Source organism: Nematostella vectensis, chromosome 1, assembly GCF_932526225.1.
Source record: "Nematostella vectensis chromosome 1, jaNemVect1.1, whole genome shotgun sequence".
Lineage (NCBI taxonomy): Eukaryota > Metazoa > Cnidaria > Anthozoa > Actiniaria > Edwardsiidae > Nematostella > Nematostella vectensis.
This window is the reverse complement of record NC_064034.1, coordinates 6234984-6256071: the sequence shown is the minus strand read 5'-3', so window position 1 is coordinate 6256071 and position 21088 is coordinate 6234984. Positions and strand designations below refer to the sequence as shown.

Sequence of the window (21088 nt, the reverse complement as noted above, 5' to 3'; positions counted from 1 at the left end):
AAAAATCTTGGCGTTACAATCCAGATACATGATACAACTCCGGTTTGATTTAGACTTTACTACAAGCAGACAAGAGATGGATGACAAATATTTATTTTGCAAACGAGGTACATTTTATAAGGGTTTATTGCATATCTACATGTTTTCACAAAGCTTCCTCGTTTAGCCACCTAAGGCAACATTTCGTTTCTGAGCTATGGCAGAAACATGCACGCGCAAAAAATATTTTGCCGGGACATTGTTGCCTAGTTTAGCCACCGCTATAATAAAGGGCACAAATCTACGAGCACCACTGGGAAATAAAATTTGAACATATTTGAGATCTAACAGTTCGAGGTGAAATTAAAGTGTGCTGTATTTCCCCTTAGCCATAATCTATACTAGCTTTAAGTGTTTTAACTATTAAACATGATATCTTGCGTCATCAATGCGCACACGCAATAATAAACAAGAACACACCTTTTTACATATACACGAAAACAAATTATAGCGAATTTATTTCATAGAAGCTTCAAGAATTAAGATTCTGACTATCCCTGCTGATAATGTCATTGGACATAAGTATTTGATAATTTCGAAATTGTTCGCGCGCCCTCAACAGCGCGGGAAAAATTGCGATAGGCGGCGCGTTTGACATTTTAGGGTAGTTTGGTGTTACGGAGCACAAGCACCAAAAACGACAAAGCACCAAAGTGTCGAATACTGTGTTTTGTACATTGTTTTTTGGACTGATGCATTTATGACATGCATTTTTGGACAAACCTGTACGGTGTTTTACAATCCTATATTTTCTAAACTTTAACACGATTTTTTTTAGAAATAAAGATTTCCCATGAAAACAGATAAACAAATTTTAATAGCAATTCTGGCCCACAAATCACTTGGGAAAAGCCATCTATTATTGATAGGTTGAGCCGGATTCTGCTTTTTAAATGCCGCCTACTTAGAGGTCTTACTATACAGTTAGATAATTTCGATGTACGTTTCCTGTTTTGTGCTGTCGTACATTATTTTATATGCACGTTTGGTAGGGATATTTCACACATATTTCACATGCTGGAAACCAAGAGATTTCATTTCACATCAATTTCACATTGATGATATAGGGGAATGCAGGAAAATACAAGAAAATACAGGAGAATACAGGAGAATACAGGATAATACAGGGAAATACAAGAAAATACAGGAGAATACAGGAAAATACAGGAGAATATTGGAAAATACAGGAGAATACAGGAGAATACAGGGAAAATACAGGAGAATACAGGAAGATACAGGGAAATACAGGGTAAACCACGGAAATATAGGGAAATACAGGAAAATACACGGTAAACCAGGGAAATACAGTGTAAACCAGAGAAATATAGGGAAATACAGGAAAAATAAGGAGAGGATATAAATATTAATTATAATACAATATAATATACTATTATGATACACTTTAATAGGGTTACATTAAGTAGTCACCGTCGGTAACATAGCTCTTTTATACTACTAGGCTTTAACCGGAAGTTGAACACCGGAAGTATATATATATGATCTAAGGATTGCTGTGTTGCTAAAGCACAGAAAGACCAAAAAAGTTTACGGATGATCGATCCGACGATTGAGTGACACAGAAGTCCCTCCAATAACTCGAAAATGCTTTGCAAGCATTCACGAGTTAAAAAAACTAATCACGTCATCTTCCTGTCCTTGTTTTACTATGGGGTTACTAAAATAACATATCAAGCACAGATTTGATGAGGATTTGCCAGAAGAATAATTAAACTACAACTTAGCCTTAAATTCGAGGAATATTTTGCCAACTTTGGCTAGTAAATAAGGTAATTGTAAGTGTATTATATTTTTCAAACGGTATGCGCGCGCTTCACGCTCAATCGAAAATGACTCCATTCCCGTCACGCGCGCACGCGCGTGAGGGAAAGCCGTGTGGATTTGAAAGCGAACTAAAACATCTGTTTTTATATTTTGATCTTGATTTTTCATTGTCAAGGCATTCGGCGATAATCGAGCTAGTTCTTTCCTCGGAATCCATCGGAGCAATTCCATCTTGCTCTTACCGCCTTCATGACTAAGATCATCTGCGCGCCATCACGACGCGCGGCGGTTGATAATATGCTTTGACGATGTGCATCATGGGAATGGTAAGAACCCTCCCACCCCCCCCCCCCCCCCCCCCCCCCCCCCTAGGTCGCAAGAGAAAAATCGTACGTGTGACAGGATCTTATGAATTGATAGCGGAGCCAGCTCTGCGAAAAAATATATAAAGTGTCGCGAATTTACGGGGGACCATTCGGGGCCCTTATAGAGGAAATCTGGAAAATCTGGCCAGCGGACTTTGCGAAAGTCTAAGGAAATCTACACTTGGAAGCTTTAGGTTTCCATTTTTATTTGCTTTACAATAGAATGTGACCCCCCGAATCGGTCTTTAGCACTTGCGAGCTTGCGAGCAGCCCGTTTTTATGCGAGACCGAGCATTTTTAGTTGTTGAATAAATCGAGCAGCGAGCACATCGAAAAATGCAATGCGAGCACATCGAAAAATGCAATGCGAGCACATCGAAAAATGCAATGCGAGCAAGGCAAAAAATATGAATGCGAGCATTAGCCGAAAACTGCGAGCACATCGAAATTTCGGGGGACCATTCTGGGGCCCTAAATGTCGAAAATCTAGTAATCACAACTACAGTTTGTAGTAGAAATAATGTATTGGAAGGAGCTCCCCTTTTAGACAACACTTATTTTTGGGTCAATTTTCCGTAGGCATTTCTTATCTCATTCTCATTCCCAGAGCTCCTCCGCTGTTGTTTTTGATAGATAATACAAAGGGTCAAAAAAAAAAAAAAAGAATTAAAGGATGAGTATACAAATGTTATCATGAATATTTGCTTTAACATCTTTTTTTTTCTATTAGCCGCAGAAAGGATACCAGCACTTACCTAGTGCGTTTTACATCAAGCAAAATCGAATAATTTAGCATACTGTAGTAAAATATTGCAGAAAAGCGATGTTCTTGCGCTATTGTTTACTTCATGCTTAAGTGTACGTTTACAGTAATGATACGCTTTGTATTATTGTACCATTGAAAGGGTAATTACCAGCTCAGTCATGGGTGCTAATTGGCGTTATATTGCTAGTCTATACGAAAAGAAACAGAAAAGATGAGTATCATTGACACTCCGACAGCATAGAAACAAGCACAAATATCTAGGAAATTGATGACATAACAAACACAGATAAAGCTTAGCGGCTAAGGACTAGTGCTACAATTTACCTTGAAATGTGATTTAAAAGACAAACTTTGGTTGGAAAAAGTGTTTATTGTTTCCAGACATGCAAAAAGCAAAAGATTTTTCCCTGCCTCCCATAGAGACGAGAAAAGAACAAACAAAATTGCCAAGAAGAAAACTTCAACTCAAAGACAGACTGCTTGAGGAACGACTTTTGCAGATCAGGGATAAAGAAAAAGCCATATCGTTGAAGGAGTCAACCGGTCAATATACCAAGTTGCCAAAGATTTACTTGAGTCCTTCAGGGATAAAAACGCATCCGTTTTATCAGTCTGGACTTTCGGTCACTACAAAAATCAGGCGTGATACCATCAAGCCGGATACAAGAAGGAAATCACAATACATATTACCTAAAATAAGACGATTGAGATACGAAGAGGCAAGCCCGAATTTGAAGAAGCAGTGTACAAAGACAAATAACAAAAATACTTCGGCGTTTTTCAAACCCGCGACAAAAAAGAATACAAGATTGGATACCCTTCAGCTATGGGCGAGTACTCAGAATTTAAAAGGAAAGTCGAATAGCAGAAAGACTCCGAGCGATCCTTATTTGCGCAAAAGAACGGTCGAAGAGATACGCCGACTGGACAGCGACATTCAACAGCGAGTTGTTAAAATACGCGAGGATATCGCTACCTCTGGGGAAAACATCCAACAACAGATGGATTCTACAAGGGACGCCACTAGAAAACAAATTGAAGAAATAAGAAGACTCTTCTTCACTCGAGCAAAAACCAGAAATAAAGTCCAGTTTCACTTTCGAGTGGATTGTAAAAAGGATGTAAATGGTTATCGTTAGTTCTTCAAAAACTATGAAGGAACTTTAGAGAGTCTGTGCATATTTACAGGTAGAGTATTGAATTATTTATTATTAGAAACAGGGTCTTGGAGTAGTTACATTATCATTTAGAAACAAAATGTATTAAATATGTATGTTTGAATTTTTTGCTTCTGTGAAACACGTTTTGATTGTTTTAAAGTTATTGGCCTACTTGTGAAACAGCTCTATTGTCTTACTTTTCAAAATCTAAACGGTGGGTTATCTCATGTTCAAAGCAGGGAGAATAGCCTCAAGTGTATTCCGGCCGTACTCGTGGAATTGTTGGGACACGTTTGTAACATTACTGGTTAATTACCGCTGCCTCATGAGACTTCATGCAAGGTCCTACACCGTGGTGACTTTATTCTGAGTCCACTAACTACCGTTTTGCAATCAATTTGTTGACCGTTCCTGTTTAGACATCAGTGAATGTTGCCCTAGGACGTCGTGTTCTTGAACCAGAAGAATGAATACAATACACCAAAAACTGGAATTCGACTCTGCCTTCAGAGTTACAAAATAAGCAGCTTAAAACAAAGTTCAATACTTTGTTTACCAAATTCAATCGAAAATATCGCATTGGCTTCCCGAAATCCGCCGATGGAAATTCCAAATTCCAAATTTCAAATTACAGTTTTTGGCGTATTGGTGAATAGAGCAATACCCAACACAACAAGCCATAACTCACGCATCGTGAATCAACTTTTATTTTCGTTAAGCATTTTTTGTCGTTAACAACATTCCAGCAGCGTGTCAGGTGACCTCAGGGTGCTACGGTAGCCTCAGGATCTACGCACTGCCTGATGGGAAAATTGAGGTCCACCACAGGGAGCTTGACATGAGTGGTGACCTTACATGTCAGTCCGTCCATGCAGCCGCACTTGTGAACGTTCTGTAACATAACAAAGGCGCAAAATCATACATACGTTGGAGTCGTTTTTACGTGGAGTGGTGAACAGAGATATCGATTGTTAAACAGTCTCTGCCAGTCGCCATTTGTTCATCCTCGCAGAGTAAGAGAGGCATCCATTTCCATCGGCGGATTTCGGGAAGCCAATGCGATATTTTCGATTGAATTTGGTAAACAAAGTATTGAACTTTGTTTTAAGCTGCTTATTTTGAGATTTTAGCGCATTGAGTGCCCTTTAGTATTTATTGTAAAAAAAAAGGTGTGTGGCTGAAAAGGGCTCTCTAAAATTAATAAAGCTGGTGAGAACACAGTAACAGTTCAACCCACCGTGAAGTAGCAGGTGAAGTATTTCGGTAGCTTCAGCGAGCATCGCTTCTTCAGGATGCAGCAAGTATTTGGCCAAATACAGTCATCGGCAGTATTACATTCCTAGGGCATACAGATAGGAGCAGAAAGTGGAATTAGCCGAATTCGTTGTTGCGCGACCCCCGAGAGTTCAAATCCATTTTTCTACTGGAAGTAGTCAATCATACCGCCGTGACCAATCAGTTCCCTTGCTGTGTACAGTTAAATGGTCTGTGGCGAGACAGTGAAAAGATGTAAGCCATCGATTGGTTTAGACGGTTGTTTGATTACTCGCTACTTCCAAAAGAGGCAAAGATTTTGGATTGGCCGAGGTCGCACAACAACGGATTCGACTATACGCCTACGCCAGCCTACGTCTGGCGGTTTGGTTGATTTTCAGAGCAGTTCTTTATTGGCCACGCGAAATCTTTCCTAGCTTTTTTTCCTAGCTATTTTTATGGCCGCGCGAGAGAGCTGGGCAAGTGAATGGTCAGGACAAGTAGGAAAAAAGCAAAGGATATTTTCCGGGTACCCCTTACACTTGCCCCGGGTCTCTCACGCGGCCATACAAAAAGCTAGCAAAACAAACTCGCGTATTAGCTGATAAAAACTGCTCTGAAACTCGGCAAAAAGCAGCCAGCTACGCAGGCAAGCTATAACAAACATTATATGACGATATAGTTTCCCACGCAGCCGTATCAGACAATGCCTTGAGAGCAAAATTTAATGAGTTCTACCAAGGGAGATGCCACTATTAGGGGGGCAAAATTTCCATTATACGAAATAATCCTTTTCTATGGCGCTCACGACGTAGGGTTCTTGACCATTTGTACATGGAAATATTACCGCGCATTTTGATTGGTCTTTCAACGTTGAGCAGTTTGTTAGCTAATAAAAGAAAACGGCAAAATATTTCTCGAATTGGTGGCGAACACCTACCTTGCCAGGGTACCAGAAAGCAGCAGTTTCAGTCATAGCCCTGGTGCTTCCTGGTTTGAGCGTTTCCTGGACGTCTTTATCGGTGAGGTGCTCTGTGGGGATCTCTTCTCCGGCTGGCATGCACTGCTTGATGTGAATTAATTGTCCTTGGAACTCCAGTGTTTTCGTCAGCATGCAAGAGAGACCGGAAGCACAGGCGCACTACGGAAACAAACAAAAATCAAGATAAAAAATGATCTTCAGAAAATGTCTTAAAGGGTAGCAGTAAACATGAGAGAACCTTTATTTGAGAACAACCTGCTTCAACTGTATTCAATCCTTGTCTCATGAGTAGGTACATAGTTTCTTTACCCTGCTGGCAGAGCTTTCTTCCTGCTTGTTTTTTATAGTTTACTTATCTGTGTCGCTAGTTTGTTCTTTCTGCGGACACAAACAAACGAGACCGCGAAAGAACAGACTCGCGACAACGGATAAGTGAACTGACAGAAGCAAACAGGAAAAAGCTCTGCTAGCAGGGTATAGTTTCTTATAACGCCAATCTATTTCATGTTTTAAGCAATATCCAAAAGTCATTTTTTTATGTTCTTTCCTGTGTCAACGATTTGGCAAACATTTTTACAGAACTATAACAGAGATGGGCCGGTGGAAACTTCTCAGATTTGTCATTTTCCCTGTTTTCTCTCTTTTTCTTATAATTTCATTGGTGATCTTTCCCTCCCACCTTTCCCACAATTGCTTAGCACATCAGAACCCACGCCTTAGCCATTTTGACTTTCGTGTGCTCAATATTCCCCTTATGCTGACGTATAGTCTACGCTTGCTTGGAATGATGGGTAGTCACGTGAATAAGCTTACCTTAGCCATATTGCACTGCTGGAATTTCTGCAGCTTGGTGCATGCCTAAATGAAAAGATAAAACATCTTAGGTGAGTGCAAAGCTCGCAAAGAACAAGGTGCAAGGAATTTTAAACTTCGTCTTTTTCAGTACTTTGCATTGCATCATACATTATACTCTTTTTTAGGATTTTAGGAACTTTGAGACTTACGCTTGATAGTGCAACAATTGCACAGAGAACAAGGACTGACTTCATGGCGATCTTTTGCTTCTGAGTTAGCTTAACTCGAGCCTATGGGTACCACCAGCTTAGAAGGTGGCGCCTTTATATAGCACATCACTTGCTTAAATCACGTCTGCAAGATAGGGGTGTGTTTGTGCAAGGCGCAAGACTCAAAGCACCGCACTCAGTACTATCACGGCCATGAGAGCTTAAGTATCTGTTAAATAAACAGAACAAGAACAGCTTGTGTTGACCCATGAAATAGGTGTGACGTTTTTATGAACACAGAAAAGGTTGTGCAAAGCTGCTTAAACAAAGCGAGGCACGCAAATAAGATTTTACCCCTTTTATACAATGGTCAAAATTAATTCAAGCCAAAAGTCAAACCTTACTTGCCTATATTAAATTCAAATTATTTTTCAGTTTTATTTTAAAAATCAAACCTACTTGAAGTACAGCAAAGATGCTCTTTCTAGCTCATGTGCATGTATTTTTTACTTTTGGCTTTAGAGTATTTTTGGTATACATAAAAAATAAAAAAGAACAATTGTCACGAAATAAAGAAGCTGGTAGGATTTCGACAAAATAAAAACATTGCACTTTTACTAATACTATAAGGTCCGCCTGGTTTTCGACTCCCCTGTAAATATATTGAAATATTGGCATGTTGAAAAGTAAATGAGCAGGAATATATCTATAACGTTTGTTCAACCTTCCCCACTTGAATCGACACTGTTTTCTCACCTGAAACTCATAAAAATTCCCAAGAGTTTAAAGATATTTTTCAAGGTATTCTTTTAATGGATACACTTCAGAACAACTGACTCTTTCTCTAGCGTTTCCTATAAAGCGGGCCCGTGAATCGTCATTTGCTCACAGTGACTTTTGAAGCCAGCAAAAACAAAAAAATGAAGACTCTGATTGTTATCTGCATGCTTGCCGCAGTCGCATCGGCGACTTATTCCTATAGAGAGAGGAGGGCGTTTTTTGAGGTAACAAATACAAAACCATACCCTGGAAATTAAAGCCGCATTATCACCTGTTTACTCCCAGGGCGCAGACGGAAACTTTAACCGACAAAAGAATCTATTAGAATCCGCGCGCTCTAAATTATCATTCACATCTTCAAAGAAACTTCCAATAGACACACTGCGATTGTAATTTGGACTATTTTTTAGCGTTTACCTTTTAAAAATCATTGAAGACTGTTACGTAATCGACCGGAAGTAAACTGGTGACAATGCGGCTTCGAATTATTGTGTATGACGAGTCCTGACCTCAGCTCCTCGTTTTTCCTTTTATTTCCTCTTTTCTTTTTCTCACTAGAGTGGAACGTCTTTTTATCACTTACATGTGAATTCTTTGTCAGAAATGCTCATCTGAGGCAGATTGCGGCGAGGGACGGTGCTGCCTTCTCAACAAGCGATGCTTTCCCAAGCTACCCAAGTACTCGATCTGCATGTTTGAGGTGAGCTGGTAATCTCACAAAACTGTGCGCACTAGACTCCGCGCACCGTCTTTTTTGAAACTTTGGCTCGCTTTTTATATTTCGCAAAATAAATGATATATTTCATGCGACACTTTCTTAATGTAGATTCATCAAAACAAGGTAAGGGTTACTCTGCTGTACTATTCATCTAACACAGTCTAACGTTACACTGAAATACCCTATGTCTTAACGTACACCTGAAAAATGCAAAAATACGAGGAAAAATGATTAGAAATCAGTATAACATGAATCCAATGCAAGTCTTCTATTTAACTATCAGACCTCTGAATATTCTGATTAAGCACCCCTCCCTCCCTCCACCATAATCACCCTGAGTTTTTACCGCTACCAGGAGAAGCATGGCTGCGGATGTCAGGAGGGGCTCGAGTGTAAGGTGACCAAGACCATCTCCATCAAGGACCAGCCAGTGTTCACGGTGCGCCAGTGCATGCCGGTAGATGAGGAGGTCACTGTTGAGAACCTGGGAGACAACGATGTGGACGCTTCCATCAGGGACCGCCGAGGACTTTTAGGGGTAAGCGAGGGTGTAGTGAGGTGTGGAAATACGGGAGAAGTGTGGGGCAAGGGGAACCTCGACGTGTAAGGCTCAATGTGGGGTAGTTAAGAAATAAAAATAAATGAATTTTTAAGACTTTTAGAGAAACGTAAGTCGACATCTTGTTAAGGTTGGTTTTTACTAGGAAGCAACATCTTTTTAAGGTTGGTTTTCACTAGGAAGCAACATCTTTTTAAGGTTGGTTTTCACTAGGAAGCAACATCTTTTTAAGGTTGGTTTTCACTAGGAAGCAACATCTTTTTAAGGTTGGTTTTCACTAGGAAGCAACATCTTTTTAAGGTTGGTTTTTACTAGGAAGCAACATCTTGTTAAGGTTGGTTTTTACTAGGAAGCAACATCTTGTTAAGGTTGGTTTTTACTAGGAAGCAACATCTTTTTAAGGTTGGTTTTTACTAGGAAGCAACATCTTTTTAAGGTTGGTTTTCACTAGGAAGCAACATCTTTTTAAGGTTGGTTTTTACTAGGAAGCAACATCTTTTTAAGGTTGGTTTTTACTAGGAAGCAACATCTTTTTAAGGTTGGTTTTTACTAGGAAGCAACATCTTTTTAAGGTTGGTTTTCACTAGGAAGCAACATCTTTTTTAGGTTGGTTTTTACTAGGAAGCAACATCTTTTTAAGGTTGGTTTTTACTAGGAAGCAACATCTTTTTAAGGTTGGTTTTTACTAGGAAGCAACAGCTTTTTAAGGTTGGTTTTCACTAGGAAGCAACATCTTTTTAAGGTTGGTTTTTACTAGGAAGCAACATCTTTTTAAGGTTGGTTTTCACTAGGAAGCAACATCTTTTTAAGGTTGGTTTTTACTAGGAAGCAACATCTTTTTAAGGTTGGTTTTCACTAGGAAGCAACATCTTTTTAAGGTTGGTTTTTTCTAGGAAGCAACATCTTTTTATGGATGTTTTTTTTCTAGGAAGCAACATCTTTTTAAGGTTGGTTTTCACTAGGAAGCAACATCTTTTTAAGGTTGGTTTTCACTAGGAAGCAACATCTTGTTAAGGTTGGTTTTCACTAGGAAGCAACATCTTGTTAAGGTTGGTTTTCGCTAGGAAGCAACATCTTTTTAAGGTTGGTTTTCACTAGCGCAAGCACAAGGTTTTCATTTTTTTTTCGCTGGAACACAAGTGCCAGAGAACGAACGCTTAATATCCATGCACTTGCGTTTGACTCGTTCCAACTTTTGCTTGAAAGCGAACCGAGTGCTGTCAGTGTCCTAGACAAATATTTAACAAGGTTCAATAAACAATTTCTATCACTGTGTGGTTTCCATAGAAATCCTTGGAACGGAAGGGTTCTCGTTAGTCAATCATTAATAATTGTCTATTATTATTATTTTTTCTTATCTAGAGATGCTCAAAGGACGAAGACTGTACCGGCTGGAACCAATGCTGCCTTTTTGGAAAACGATGTGGACTGAAGATCGGCAAATACTTTACCTGTTATTTCATGGTATGCCATTATAATGCGATTAAAGCGTCGGAAAGCGGCAAATTTAGAATTGTTTTCATGATGGATGAGGGATGGATAAAGACAAAGTTAAGACAAGGCTATGAAAAGATAAAAGTGAATTATCAAGGATAAACTAGGAAATGATATGACTTGTTTTATTGTCATGAAATAGTTGTTTTTTATAGTTCCTTTGAATCCTTTGCCTTTGGCATGTCATTCTTTCTTATTGATAAGCTTAATGCTACCCACTAAAAATGTTTTTCAAGACATTTCGAATACGCTGGTAGCTGGTAGCTTGGGGGGGGGGGGTTGGGTGGGGAAATGATTATCTTTATTATTTTGTCCACATTTCATTGTTTGTTTCGTCAGAATAAGCATAAGTGCGGATGCATGGACGGTTTGGAGTGCAGGCAGACGACCTCCATCACTCTACCGATTGTCCAAGTTCCCTTTGCCATCAAGCAGTGCGTGCCTAAAGAAGATGTACCCGCCGAAATGTAACCATGGTGATAGTGTAACCACGACTATTGTGTCATTAAAACACGAAAGCCTGAGGCAGATCGGCCATGGGGATAGTCATGTAGTCTTAGTTTAAGCGAAATAAAAAATGATGTCCAAAAAGTATGTTTCTTGTTTGTCTTTCAAAACAACAAAATATCATTGACTATCACAGTAAAAAGGCGGACTGGAAGAGGAGTGTTCTGTTTTGTTAACTACCCTTCCCAAGACGTGAATAACTAGGATGCACAAGCTATTTTATTCGTCATTCTATTGGCTAGCTCCTGCAGTGACGTCATGCCTAGAGGTTCATGGTTTGCGGCATTGGCCTATCTTGTAATCCAGCATAAGGTTGAGGAGTCTGAGTTCTCTGGTGATTTGACAAGTCAATCCCTCTGCGCATGCGCAACGCTTCGCAGACTAAAAAAAAAAGAACATCAGATAAGACAACTAGATAAAAAAAAAAAAAAAAAATAAATGCTAAATATGCAACCATGTCGTTATTTCAGTTTCCTTTATCGGGCTGACTAAAAGATGTTACCAAATTCGTTTTCTAGTCCTTTGATGAGGGGCTGAAAACAAGTCCGAAAATTTTGCGTTTTTGCTTCGATTTTGCTCCTCTTTATAAACCCATCAAACCGAGACATCCATAGGGTTCAGAAAACGTAGCTGGTTACCTAAGAAAATAATATAAAGCAAAAATTGGAAAATCATCAATAACTATAATAGAAAGCAAGTCGTCCATCACACGAGCATGGACGAGATTCTTACCCCGGATTGAGAGCAGACCTGATTAGCTAAAAGTTGGTTGAGACACGCACGTGACACACAGCAGCCATTCTCAGGACAATCTTCGTCACGTGAGCATTTCTGGCCCTGTTCCGTCACACAAAATCAAACACGTGAATATTCTCGTCACGCTAGAAACACAAGTCAACATCACACTGGAGACATTTATCTCACGTGAAGTTCAGTTAATAATTACCCAAAACGCTCAAGTAAGCCAGACATTTTCAGAATGTCTAGAAAGATCCGTCGGTTATTTGGCGGTAGCAGGGAACTGGGTACCGGGATCTCTTACCGGTATTAATCAAGTTGAGCGTACCCTCTCGGATCTATACTATATGTCGAATGATCTTTATATAGAAACAGTTATAATTATGAGATAGTCTTGATAAATCAAGTTTAACCAGTGCCGTCTATTTAGAAAAACTTAATCGAAACACACAGGCTGGTAAAGAAGGGTATGAATCACGTTTCACGGACCGGGCAAAATGGCTTTTCACGTTTCACGGACGTTGAAATGGACGATTCCACGTTTCTCGTAGGGTGAAAAATGGCCAAATCTCGTTTCACGAAAATACCTATTACCACCCTGTAAGATGTTATTGATATGTAGTAAAAATGCAAAACAAATGAAAATTGAAATCAGACTTACCTTGCATACGGCAAGAGTCAGTACAGAAAGCAGCAAAAGTAGCGTGAACTTCATCATAGAGCTAGTCTTACTTTCGGAGAGTTTCTTTGAAATGTGATAAGCCAAGCTTGGTGTTAAACGCTTGATTAGCAATCAACCAATAGCGAGATATCCGCCTATTCTATGCTAACACACCTGTTTCGAAATGTTTGCTTTCTCGTAAATTAGATTTGATAAGCGATCTGTTATCAAGCTGTTTCATCGTCAATGTGACCAATAGTTAGACAGGATAGACAGGATAATTTGATAAAATTCGCGCGCATCTTCGTTCTCACGTTCTGTTTTAATTTGTAGAAACTTGGATGTAGGCTACACCATATGTTGCTGCCTTCTATAGTATCTTGTGGCCGTGGGTATTCTTTAGTAATAAAAGTGAATGACTTGGTTAGATTTAAACAAATAACCTCTTGTCTTTATTATAAAGAAAACGTCAGAACAAACAAGAAAATTAAAGGTATAAATAACCTCTTGGCTGCAGCCTCCCCCTGTCAACTGTGCCAGCGCGCGTCTGTATGCGCGCGCACTAACGAACAAAAAAGTGATGTCGCGAGCTGCAAAAAAGAAAGAGAATAGTTTCTCCAATTTTTCAAATACGCAGTAGTGTGTTACTAGAATGGCTGAAAATCGAAAAGCCAAGAAGAAGACAAGGTTCTCCGAGGCTAAATGGAGCGCGAAAGACCGGGTGATAAAGGTAAACTTAAATCTTGTAAAAAAAATGTTAGAACTACGTAAGTCAAGGAATATGGTCAAGGTCCATTGCTATGTTAAGCCATGGACCATGCTTGAAAGAAAACGGTGCACTAAAAATGCTTGACTGAATCTAAGAAGTCTTTTTTTAAATAAAGACGAACAATCTGCAGAGTCGACAATGGCAAGTATATGTTTTTCATTTTTTCAAGAACACGACTTCTTGTTTATTTTTCATGATTCTTGAAACAAGAAACAGTAACTGTCCATAAAATTGTCGAAGCAGGATCATGGAGTATGAGTTAATATGGTCATTTCTGTGTTAGTTAGAACGTGAGATTTTCAGATTTTACACACATGTCTGTATTTCTGGGAGTCAAAACAGAATTCTGTTTCGGTTTGGTCTAAGAGCTGCATTTTTTTTCTGTGTCCAATAATGTTTTTACATAGCGTAATGAGGCGGAAGACGAGCTGGCCGAGCTAAGGCAGCAGAACACGTTCCTCGAGGAAGAACTCACAAGACAAGGCAAAGATATGATGCCAAGGTAGAAGGAAAGGGACGGGTAGCAGATGGGAGGGATGGGGAGCAGGTGGGAGAGATGGGGAGCAGGTGGGAGGGATGGGGAGCAGGTGGGAGGGACGGGGAGCAGGTGGGAGGGATGGGGAGCAGGTGGGAGGGGTGGGGAGCAGGTGGGAGGGATGGGGAGCAGGTGGGAGGGATGAGGAGCAGGTGGGAGGGATGGGGAGCAGGCGGGAGAATTGGGGAGCAGGTGGGAGGGACGGGGAGAAGGTGGGAGGGACGGGGAGCAGGTGGGAGGGACGGGGAGAAGGTGGGAGGGATGGGGAGCAGGTGGGAGGGACGGGGAGAAGGTGGGAGGGATGGGGAGCAGGTGGGAGGAATGGGAAGCAGGTGGGAGGGACGGGGAGCAGGTGGGAGGGATGGGGAGCAGGTGGGAGGAATGGGGAGCAGGTGGGAGGGATGGGGAGCAGGTGGGAGGGATGGGGAGCAGGTGGGAGGGACGGGGAGAAGGTGGGAGGGACGGGGAGCAGGTGGAAGGGGTGGGGAGCAAGTGGGAGGGACAGGAAGAAGGTGGGAGGGACGGGGAGCAGGTGGGAGGAATGGGGAGCAGGTGGGAGGGATGGGGAGCAGGTGGGAGGGACGGGGAGCAGGTGGGAGGGACGGGGAGAAGGTGGGAGGGACGGGGAGCAGGTGGGAGGGATGGGGAGCAGGTGGGAGGGATGGGGAGCAGGTGGGAGGGACGGGGAGCAGGTGGGAGGGACGGGGAGAAGGTGGGAGGGACGGGGAGCAGGTGGGAGGGACGGGGAGCAGGTGGGAGGGATGGGGAGCAGGTGGGAGGGACGGGGAGCAGGTGGGAGGGACGGGGAGCAGGTGGGAGGGATGGGGAGCAGGTGGGAGGGACGGGGAGAAGGTGGGAGGGACGGGGAGCAGGTGGGAGGGGTGGGGAGCAGGTGGGAGGGACGGGGAGCAGGTGGGAGGGACGGGGAGCAGGTGGGAGGGACGGGGAGAAGGTGGGAGGGACGGGGAGCAGGTGGGAGGGACGGGGAGCAGGTGGGAGGGATGGGGAGCAGGTGGGAGGGACGGGGAGCAGGTGGAAGGGACGGGGAGCAGGTGGGAGGGATGGGGAGCAGGTGGGAGGGACAGGGAGAAGGTGGGAGGGACGGGGAGCAGGTGGGAGGGGTGGGGAGCAGGTGGGAGGGACGGGGAGCAGGTGGGAGGGACGGGAAGCAGGTGGGAGGGACGGGAAGCAGGTGGGAGGGACGGGAAGCAGGTGGGAGGGACGGGAAGCAGGTGGGAGGGACGGGGAGAAGGTGGGAGGGACGGGGAGCAGGTGGGAGGGATGGGGAGCAGGTGGGAGGGACGGGGAGCAGGTGGGAGGGACGGGGAGAAGGTGGGAGGGACGGGAAGCAGGTGGGAGGGACGGGGAGCAGGTGGGAGGGACGGGGAGCAGGTGGGAGGGACGGGGAGCAGGTGGGAGGGATGGGGAGCAGGTGGGAGGGACGGGGAGAAGGTGGGAGGGACGGGGAGCAGGTGGGAGGAATGGGGAGCAGGTGGGAGGGATGGGGAGCAGGTGGGAGGGACGGGAAGCAGGTGGGAGGGACGGGAAGCAGTTGGGAGGGACGGGGAGAAGGTGGGAGGGATGGGGAGCAGGCGGGGGGAGGGGGGAGGACGAGGATTAAAAAGGGTTGCCTGAACAAATATTGGGATTCCACACCACTTGCCCAGTCGCGTATACTCAGAATTTGATGAGGGCGTGCCTAACCTAAAATATTATATGAAAAAAGGGTATAGTATTTGCGAAGATTTTTCCATGAGAAATGGCCCTCTCTTTGGCGGCCAAGGCGGCGAGAGTGGCTCACCCCCCCCGCCCCCCTTTCCCCCCCCCCCCTCCGATTAACTTGCGTGCAACAGCCTTATAAGGTATCCGCCTCTGATTTACTAGCTCGTTTTATCCACTAGCTGGTCTGGTGTGGAAGCCATACGCGTTGCACGTGTCACATGTGCGTATGTCACTTGTGAGTGGCTTTATCCATTCACCGTTTGATTGACATAGGATCGAGAGGCTGGAACGCGAGAACAAGAAGCTTGAGAGCCAGCTGAAACAGCTCCACGCAACAGAGGAGTTCATGCACCAAACGCTCAGTAAAAAGGAGGTGAACAGCATTGCGTTACATATAATCGTTACCGGCGAGTGACACATTCAACCTAGCCTACTTTTCCCCCCAAGCTCGTCTAGCCTTAGACCACTTATTCATTTGCGCACGGTTTACTTCTTTAACACGTATAAACTTACGCAACGGTTAACTTGTCACTGCCGCCGTTACTTGCGTGACCGTCTTTTTCTCATCATCATGTTCGTAATTACGTGACGTTCAGATACATAGATATGCTAGATAGGTTTGTCAGGCTACAATATAACTACACACATGATGCTAATGCAATTGGTTTGAGAGACAAACAATCCTCAGAGTATCCAAGGTTGTATGAACTGCTTCTGCTAATAACAGAGCTCTTACTCTGTAATATAGAAGTTGGACTAATCGAGATTACTAGTAAATACGTGACAAACTTTAGTCCTACGTTCTGCTAGAGTAGGAAACGACCAGCACATGATGTCCCTTTTTACACTTCAAATCAGGGTGACATCGAGGACCTGAGGGGGAGCCTGAAAGTCCTCAAACCCACATACGAGACGCGCGTGGACGCCCTTAGGAAGGAGACCGAGGAGAGACTGGGGATACTAGTCGAGGGCATAGGGGACATCCGGGACTTCCTTTATCAAGATCACGGGCTGGAGCCTGAGACAAAACTCAAGATGGAGCGTAAGGTAAGGACTGGTTACACGGAAAGCAGTGGAACCTCCTGTGCCCACTATTTATTTTATATTCTCTATTTATTTTATATTCTCTGTCTCTTTTTGACTCTATTGTCAATATATAAAACAGCAGACATAACTATTTTATGACACGTATTTTGGTGTCAATTTCACAGTACAACAAAACTTTATGCCTTATTTTTTTTATTTATCCCTCAGGACATGATAAAACAATCTTAAGCAAGAAGCTAGCAATACGATATTGAAGGGGGCGGGGGGGGGGGACGCAACTCAATGAATGGCATTTAGATGTGAGCTTTTCTGTAGACGTCGTTTTCGCACATTTTTTGTTTTTCGCTAAGTTTTGCACTTTACAATTTTTCCAGTGCGTGCGTGTTTTCATTTTGGACATCTCCCACAGGGAGATGTCAATTGACCAGTTTCTCGTGTTTAAATAATGATGTGTTCGCTTTTCAGCTGAAGGTGTTGATGTTCCTGATGGGTGCTAAAGAGGAGGATGTTCTGCGTTCATGCAACAAGGTACGATGAAGCAATGTACAAACTGTGTGTATATATCAAACAAACAATGAAAGACTCAATAAATAAATAGGGAGAAAGGCTAACAGCCAGCAAGACGAGCAAAAGCGAAGAGAATCTTTTCTCTTTATTTTAGCAAAACATGACTGATAGTAAAATGTTTTAACTGTGCTATTTGTTGTTTTTAGACCAGAAGCGCGAATGCCGCTGATCTACCAGAAAAGCTAGAGAAAGCATCTCTAGAAAAGCAACTCATCTCATCCATGGAAACTGTCAATCAGCTCAAGCGCAATAATGCTAAGCTTGGCAAGGATCTCATCGCCACTAAACAAAAGCTGGTAATTTAACTTTGTATTAGTGATGATCTCAAATACTTGGGAAACCAGGGCGGAGTCTCCGCAAGGAAACAAGGATGTTAATTCCGCTCAACCGTATTCAATGCGTTCCCCTATTTTACTTAACCCAACAAGTAAAAGAAGCTTAAAAAAGCGAATGAAAAAATGTCCCGAAAATATTTTCAGAAAAACATAAGTAAAAATATTACGAGGGGGAGGGGCTTTCTAATGCAGACTATCGGCCACATTTGCTTCAGATATGACAAGTAGGGTATAGCTAGGAGAGAAGAGGGGGTAGCGGTAGGGGGTTGCGAACGATGTTGATACTAAAATTTGGAACATGCTTGGTTTCTTTTTGTTCTCCAGACGCGGGAATCCATGGTTGTCTCGGAGCAGAAAGTTATGATAAATTATCTAAAAACACAAACTGGAAACAACGGAAAGCCAGCGAAACGACAAAACAATGGCAGATAGATGGGATTTAATGGAATTATCAATCCAACACTTTTATCCAGCCTTTAAATATAAATTGACACAAATGACTTCTATTGTCTCGTCTATAAACCTATTTCAAATGAGGTTGCAGCATAAGATATAGGTGTCGTAACCCGCGTTGCATCATGGATATCATATAGATGACCATATTTCATTCCGTGAAATAAATTATAGAGGTGTACAGCTTTCAAATTTAGCTTCAACCATGAGGCAATATGGGTTACGACACATTCTCCAGCGCAATCTTATATGAAATACGTGCATAAATAATATAAATAATAATAATAATACGTCTTTTCGATCATACATATACTCTTTCATTTTCGCATTATAGATAATACATTTTCTATTGAGTTTTATTATAACTGACGAGCACTCGAGGTCGATGCCCATATTAGGCAGGAGACACGCATTGCCTGATGGGAATCTTGCTGCCTACGATAAGGATGGTTGATGGTGGTTGTCACGCGACATTCAACTCCGTCCTGGCATCCGCATTTGTGCTTGCTCTGTAAAGAAACAATACAGTCCATTGGTCACAACATAACAGATAAACACATTACGCTTATTATGGTCGTGATATATAAAACATATGCTGACCTTCGCAGGCGGGAATGCCTGTGGCAGTGAAAAAGAGTTTTCTTGGGCATATTCAAAATGGCTGCCACAAAAACGAATAAAAAGATTGTCTGCAAGTTTACGTGAAATTTTCAGCTTACACACAGTTTAGCGGCCAAAAAGGCAAGGAATTGAAGCGTACTTCAAAATATGGTATGCAAACCTCCTTATAAGGCGATGACCATAAGAACAAACGAACATGACAACTTTTTAAGATTTTGTTTGTGTGTGTGTGTGTGTGTGTGTGTGTGTGGGGGGGGGGGGGGGGCACGCCCCTACTGGTCATTTTCTTATAATTTGTTTTAAAATATTAGGGGGGGGGGGGGGCACATGCCCCCAGTGCCCAACCCCCTGCTCCGGCCCTGTATTCATAGGAGCAAATGTGAAATTGATCGCATAGGTTCGTACCGTGAAATAACACGTCATGTCCTTAGGGATCTTCTTCATGCATAACTTGTTAAGCACGCAGCATCTGTTTTCCCCGCAGTCTGATTCGCTTGTGCAACGCTGAATACATCAACAAATACAGTAAGCGGGCTCATATAGAATACACGAAAGTCAAAAATGCAGTTTGTGGCCTGAAATAATCTCTAATGCATCGCTAACTTAGTGCATTTGAATGCAATTTTAGTAGACTTTTCAGAACCTGACAAAGATGAAAAATCTGGACTACAAAGTAGGAAAATCACGGTGCGCGTACCCACACCGTCTATATTTGCCATCGTTTCTAACAACGGGTAATAAAAATTTAAAACAATGCATCATTATAGTAAAGAGTACAGAGCTCACTTATACCATCACTGATTATTAAAAATGCCCGAGACTCGCGTCGGTCAAGAATCTCTTGTCGTTGTGGTCTTGTTGTCGCATCATTTCTTTCAGATCCTCGTATCTTCAATCTGCTCGACCTCGCTTTTTTGTGCGATCAGCATGAACTGGCGCAGTCTGAGCTTTTGTCACGAACACCTTGAATTCATTGGTGACGCGACACTCGAGGCCGTCCGAACAGCTGCATTGGGTGATGCCCAGGGAAAATACAAGTTAGTATTAGATTATAGACATATGACAATGACTCTCTTGTCGACAGGGCAGGTTAATTGTTGGGGTAGCATGTGAGAAAGTGTTATATATATTCCCTCACTCCCTCCTCCCTTATCGACAGATAATAGGTTGGGCTACTAAGGCAGCCTGTGAAAAGGGTTTATGTATATTTTCTTCACCCTCAACAAATGGCAGGCTGAGTACTGGGGCAGCTTGTAAGAGAGGATATGATATTCTCGTTACCCACCCCTCCCTTGACGACAAATGGCAGGTTGAGTACTTGGGTAGCTTGGGGAGCAGATCTTGTTTAACAAGCAGCACTTGCTTGGACTACACTTCACTTCTGAAGAGCAACGCTAAGCGACAAATAAAATACATCATTAATATATAAACACAACGTATGGTGTGGACGTAGCTCTACTCAACATTAGACAATGGTTTTGCCCTTTTGGCAGTGCAAAAATATACTTCTTTTTTCTTAGTAGCTTGCCTTGTGCCCCCTTTCTGTACATCTATAAGAATTCCGGAAACCAAATCGGAGCATAAGCAGGAAATTGTTTATCAGCTTTTTTGATACATAGAAGAAAAAAACTGAAAATGATGCATATGACAATGAAAATAAACAAATTTAATTAAAGGAAAATAGGTACTAAACCTAAAAAAAATCTCACACACGTTAATAAGGAACCGACGCTGACGAGAAGCCGCTACCGCTGCCACCATACAAATCGCGACGATTAAAAAGTTCATGATGAAAATCAGAACAAAGAAAGAGTACCACCAAAGGCGTTAGTGTCTACCCATTGTATCTCGGCCCCTTTTATCCCATCCGCGTGGAAATGGCGTCATCTGTTTTCCAAGAGTAACGGCAGCAGAACCTGTGAAATGCTAAAACAAACGTTTGGATTAAAGAAGAGAGAAAAAAGGAATGCTTAACTGCATATCACAAATGATTTCGACGACGAATAACCAAAATAACTATCTGCAGGTTTATTAAATAAACTCTTATAATTCCGATAAATACAATTAATATTCTAGAGTGATTCTAGATACGAATTGTAGTTAAAAATAATGCATATCTTTATCCCTCTCCCCCCCCCCTCCACACACACACACTTTAGGACGTCTCCTCGACTCTAGGTATTGATTGTAAGTGGCAGATCCAAGAGGAATCAATTTCAGCTATTCTTTT

The 21088-nt window shown here is 42.4% G+C and overlaps 4 protein-coding genes across 4 annotated transcripts; 2 read left to right on the top strand and 2 right to left on the bottom strand.

Moving 5' to 3' along the window:
- Positions 1 to 4801: 4801 nt before the first annotated feature.
- On the bottom strand, positions 4802 to 7480 carry LOC116602998. The gene is made up of 5 exons (XM_032363883.2): positions 7353 to 7480; positions 7162 to 7206; positions 6307 to 6507; positions 5350 to 5451; positions 4802 to 5004 (listed from the first exon to the last, which is right to left on the bottom strand). The coding sequence occupies exons 1-5, from the start codon at positions 7395 to 7397 to the stop codon at positions 4876 to 4878; spliced, it is 522 nt and encodes a 173-aa protein (XP_032219774.1). The 5' UTR covers positions 7398 to 7480; the 3' UTR covers positions 4802 to 4875.
- A 749-nt stretch (positions 7481 to 8229) lies between these two features.
- LOC5519124 lies at positions 8230 to 11494 on the top strand. The gene is made up of 5 exons (XM_001638917.3): positions 8230 to 8356; positions 8734 to 8832; positions 9206 to 9388; positions 10772 to 10873; positions 11243 to 11494. Exons 1-5 carry the CDS (start codon positions 8273 to 8275, stop codon positions 11372 to 11374), a joined length of 600 nt encoding a protein of 199 aa, XP_001638967.1. The 5' UTR covers positions 8230 to 8272; the 3' UTR covers positions 11375 to 11494.
- A 117-nt stretch (positions 11495 to 11611) lies between these two features.
- LOC116602999 lies at positions 11612 to 12954 on the bottom strand. Its single transcript, XM_032363884.2, has 3 exons — positions 12810 to 12954; positions 12143 to 12247; positions 11612 to 11791 (listed from the first exon to the last, which is right to left on the bottom strand). Exons 1-3 carry the CDS (start codon positions 12864 to 12866, stop codon positions 11681 to 11683), a joined length of 273 nt encoding a protein of 90 aa, XP_032219775.1. The 5' UTR covers positions 12867 to 12954; the 3' UTR covers positions 11612 to 11680.
- Positions 12955 to 13360: 406 nt separating this feature from the next.
- On the top strand, positions 13361 to 18284 carry LOC5519062. Its single transcript, XM_001638918.3, has 7 exons — positions 13361 to 13539; positions 13986 to 14080; positions 16109 to 16208; positions 16694 to 16882; positions 17348 to 17410; positions 17596 to 17745; positions 18109 to 18284. Exons 1-7 carry the CDS (start codon positions 13462 to 13464, stop codon positions 18214 to 18216), a joined length of 783 nt encoding a protein of 260 aa, XP_001638968.2. The 5' UTR covers positions 13361 to 13461; the 3' UTR covers positions 18217 to 18284.
- Positions 18285 to 21088: the final 2804 nt, after the last annotated feature.

Bases quoted from the DNA above. Each gene is read 5' to 3' on its own strand.
- LOC116602998 (XM_032363883.2), bottom strand. From the start codon at position 7,397: ATGAAGTCAGTCCTTGTTCTCTGTGCAATTGTTGCACTATCAAGC. The intron at 7,207-7,352 runs GTAAGTCTCAAA...CTTTTCATTTAG, and splicing joins CAATTGTTGCACTATCAAGC to GCATGCACCAAGCTGCAGAA. The intron at 5,452-6,306 runs GTAGGTGTTCGC...TGTATGCCCTAG, and splicing joins CTTTCTGGTACCCTGGCAAG to GAATGTAATACTGCCGATGA.
- LOC5519124 (XM_001638917.3), top strand. From the start codon at position 8,273: ATGAAGACTCTGATTGTTATCTGCATGCTTGCCGCAGTCGCATCGGCG. The intron at 8,833-9,205 runs GTGAGCTGGTAA...TACCGCTACCAG, and splicing joins ACTCGATCTGCATGTTTGAG to GAGAAGCATGGCTGCGGATG. The intron at 9,389-10,771 runs GTAAGCGAGGGT...TTTCTTATCTAG, and splicing joins ACCGCCGAGGACTTTTAGGG to AGATGCTCAAAGGACGAAGA.
- LOC116602999 (XM_032363884.2), bottom strand. From the start codon at position 12,866: ATGATGAAGTTCACGCTACTTTTGCTGCTTTCTGTACTGACTCTTGCC. The intron at 12,248-12,809 runs GTAAGTCTGATT...GTGACGGAACAG, and splicing joins TGACTCTTGCCGTATGCAAG to GGCCAGAAATGCTCACGTGA. The intron at 11,792-12,142 runs GTAAGAATCTCG...TTTTTTTTTTAG, and splicing joins AGGTCTGCTCTCAATCCGGG to TCTGCGAAGCGTTGCGCATG.
- LOC5519062 (XM_001638918.3), top strand. From the start codon at position 13,462: ATGGCTGAAAATCGAAAAGCCAAGAAGAAGACAAGGTTCTCCGAGGCT. The intron at 13,540-13,985 runs GTAAACTTAAAT...GTTTTTACATAG, and splicing joins CGAAAGACCGGGTGATAAAG to CGTAATGAGGCGGAAGACGA. The intron at 17,411-17,595 runs GTACGATGAAGC...TGTTGTTTTTAG, and splicing joins TTCTGCGTTCATGCAACAAG to ACCAGAAGCGCGAATGCCGC.